The sequence below is a fragment of the Neopelma chrysocephalum genome, unplaced genomic scaffold (genome assembly GCF_003984885.1).
Source record: "Neopelma chrysocephalum unplaced genomic scaffold, ASM398488v2 Primary Assembly neopelma1_126351, whole genome shotgun sequence".
NCBI lineage: Eukaryota > Metazoa > Chordata > Aves > Passeriformes > Pipridae > Neopelma > Neopelma chrysocephalum.
Genome location: NW_020930418.1, coordinates 1 through 2,188, shown reverse-complemented (window position 1 = coordinate 2,188; position 2,188 = coordinate 1). Strand labels below are relative to the sequence as shown.

General features: G+C 49.2%; 1 protein-coding gene across 1 annotated transcript; it reads left to right on the top strand.

Annotated features, from left to right (window-relative positions):
* Nucleotides 1-303: 303 nt before the first annotated feature.
* On the top strand, nt 304-2,035 carry LOC113962227 (rac GTPase-activating protein 1-like; the record flags this gene model as incomplete). The annotated part of the gene is made up of 2 exons (XM_027673014.1): nt 304-557; nt 1,899-2,035. Coding segments are annotated over 2 exons (391 nt in total), but the record flags the coding sequence as incomplete, so codon positions are not given.
* Nucleotides 2,036-2,188: the final 153 nt, after the last annotated feature.

The following is a 2,188-nucleotide window of genomic DNA, read 5'->3' as shown; positions in this document are numbered from 1 at the left end:
AGACATTGGAAGGGGCTGCCCAGGGAGGTGTCCAAGGAAGGTCTGGACATTTGGGACATCAGGAGGAATTTCCTCATGGAAAGGGTTGTTAAACACTAAAAGGGAAGTGGTGGATTCCCCATCCCTGGAGGTATCCAAGGAAGGTCTGGAGGTATCCAAGGAAGGTCTGGAGGTATCCAAGGAAGGTCTGGAGGCCTCCAAGGAATGTCTGGAGGTGGCACTGGGTGCTCTGGGCCGGGGGACAAGGTGGGGATGAACCACGAGTTGAACTCTGTGATCCCGGAGGGCTTTTCCAACCCCAAGGATCCCGGGATTCAGCCCGGGCAGCTCAAGCTGGGCCTGTTCTCCTTGCAGAGTTCCTCCAGCTGGCCAAGAACTTCGAGGAGCACCGGAGGAAATGGCAGAAGACGGAGCAGGAGCTGGGCAGGTACAAGGAGCTGCTGATGAAAACCGAGGCCGAGCGAAGCGCCCTGGATGTGAAGCTCAAACACGCCCGAAATCAAGTGGATGTGGAGATCAAACGCAGGCAAAGGGCTGAGCTGGACTGTGAGAAGTTGGTGAGTGATTCCTCTGTCACCCCTCAGCTTTGAGAGCGTGGGGACAAGGTGGTTAAACCTTGGGAATAACAGGAAATAAGGGAGGAAGAGGGAAAAAACCAGCGAGGAATTGGCTTGATGTGGGGAAGGAGAGTGGCTGCTCCTGGAGCTGAGCTGCCTTTACCTGTCTAGAGCCATTTACAGTCTGCTGACAGGAGTCCTGAGAGATTATCTCTGCCTTGTCCAGTATTGAATATGCAAATATGACACAAAATGTAATTCTGCTGGCTGAAATAGCTAAGTAATCATTTATCAGTTTATTTAACTGATAATCCAGTTACTATACGAGAAGGTCATGAAGCAGGTCCATCCTCTCTCTTATAAAATTCCAGAAGTAACTGGTGGGAAGCTTCAGGAACAGCTTTGCTCTGGCACCAGGTTGTGCCTTCAAGCTGAGCTCTAATGTAGAGATCTGCTGCAAAGCCTTTGCCTCGTTTGCATTGGCAAAACTTCCAAAAAAAAAAATTTCAAGTCTTCCAATCACATCAAAAGAGTTTTTTTATTTTCATTTGCTCTCCCCTTTCCTCGCTGTTCCCCCAAAGAGAACTTAAATGGTCTCTCCTGGAAAGGCACCTCATTCTTTACCAAACTTCAGCTGGGGTCTCACAGTAATTAGGGACAGTTTGTGGGGTCTCACAGTATTAGGGACAGTTTGTGGGGTCTCACAGTAATTGGGGACAGTTTATGGGGTCTCACAGTAATTAGGGACAGTTTGTGGGGTCTCACAGTAATTGGGGACAGTTTATGGGGTCTCACAGTAATTGGGGACAGTTTGTGGGTCTCACAGTAATTGGGGACAGTTTATGGGGTCTCACAGTAATTGGGGACAGTTTGTGGGGTCTCACAGTAATTGGGGACAGTTTGTGGGGTCTCACAGTATTGGGGACAGTTTGTGGGGTCTCACAGTATTAGGGACAGTTTGTGGGGTCTCACAGTATTAGGGACAGTTTGTGGGGTCTCACAGTGTTAGGGACAGTTTGTGGGGTCTCACAGTACTTAGGGACAGTTTGTGGGGTCTCACAGTAATTAGGGACAGTTTGTGGGGTCTCACAGTAATTAGGGACAGTTTGTGGGGTCTCACAGTATTAGGGACAGTTTATGGGGTCTCACAGTAATTAGGGACAGTTTGTGGGGTCTCACAGTAATTAAGGGACAGTTTGTGGGGTCTCACAGTACTTAGGGACAGTTTATGGGGTCTCACAGTAATTAGGGGACAGTTTATGGGGTCTCAGTAATTAGGGGACAGTTTATGGGGTCTCCCAGTAATTAGGGACCGTTTATCCATGGGATCCACGTTTCCAGGAGCGGCAGATCCAGCTGATCCGGGAGCTGCTCATGTGTGATTCCTCGGGCAGCATCCAGCTCAGCGAGGAGCAGAAATCTGTCCTGGCCTTCCTCAACAGGCCCAAGGTCTCTGTGGGGGGCTCAGGCAGCAAAAGGTAGGAAAAAACACCTTTTTTCCTCAAGTTTCAGGTCTCAATTCGGCCTCTGCGCCACCTTCCAACAGCTTTAGGTTTGAAATACGACTCTTGGGACTCACTGAGATTGTTCTGGAACTCAAAGCCAAACTGATACAAATTTCCTCCTGATTT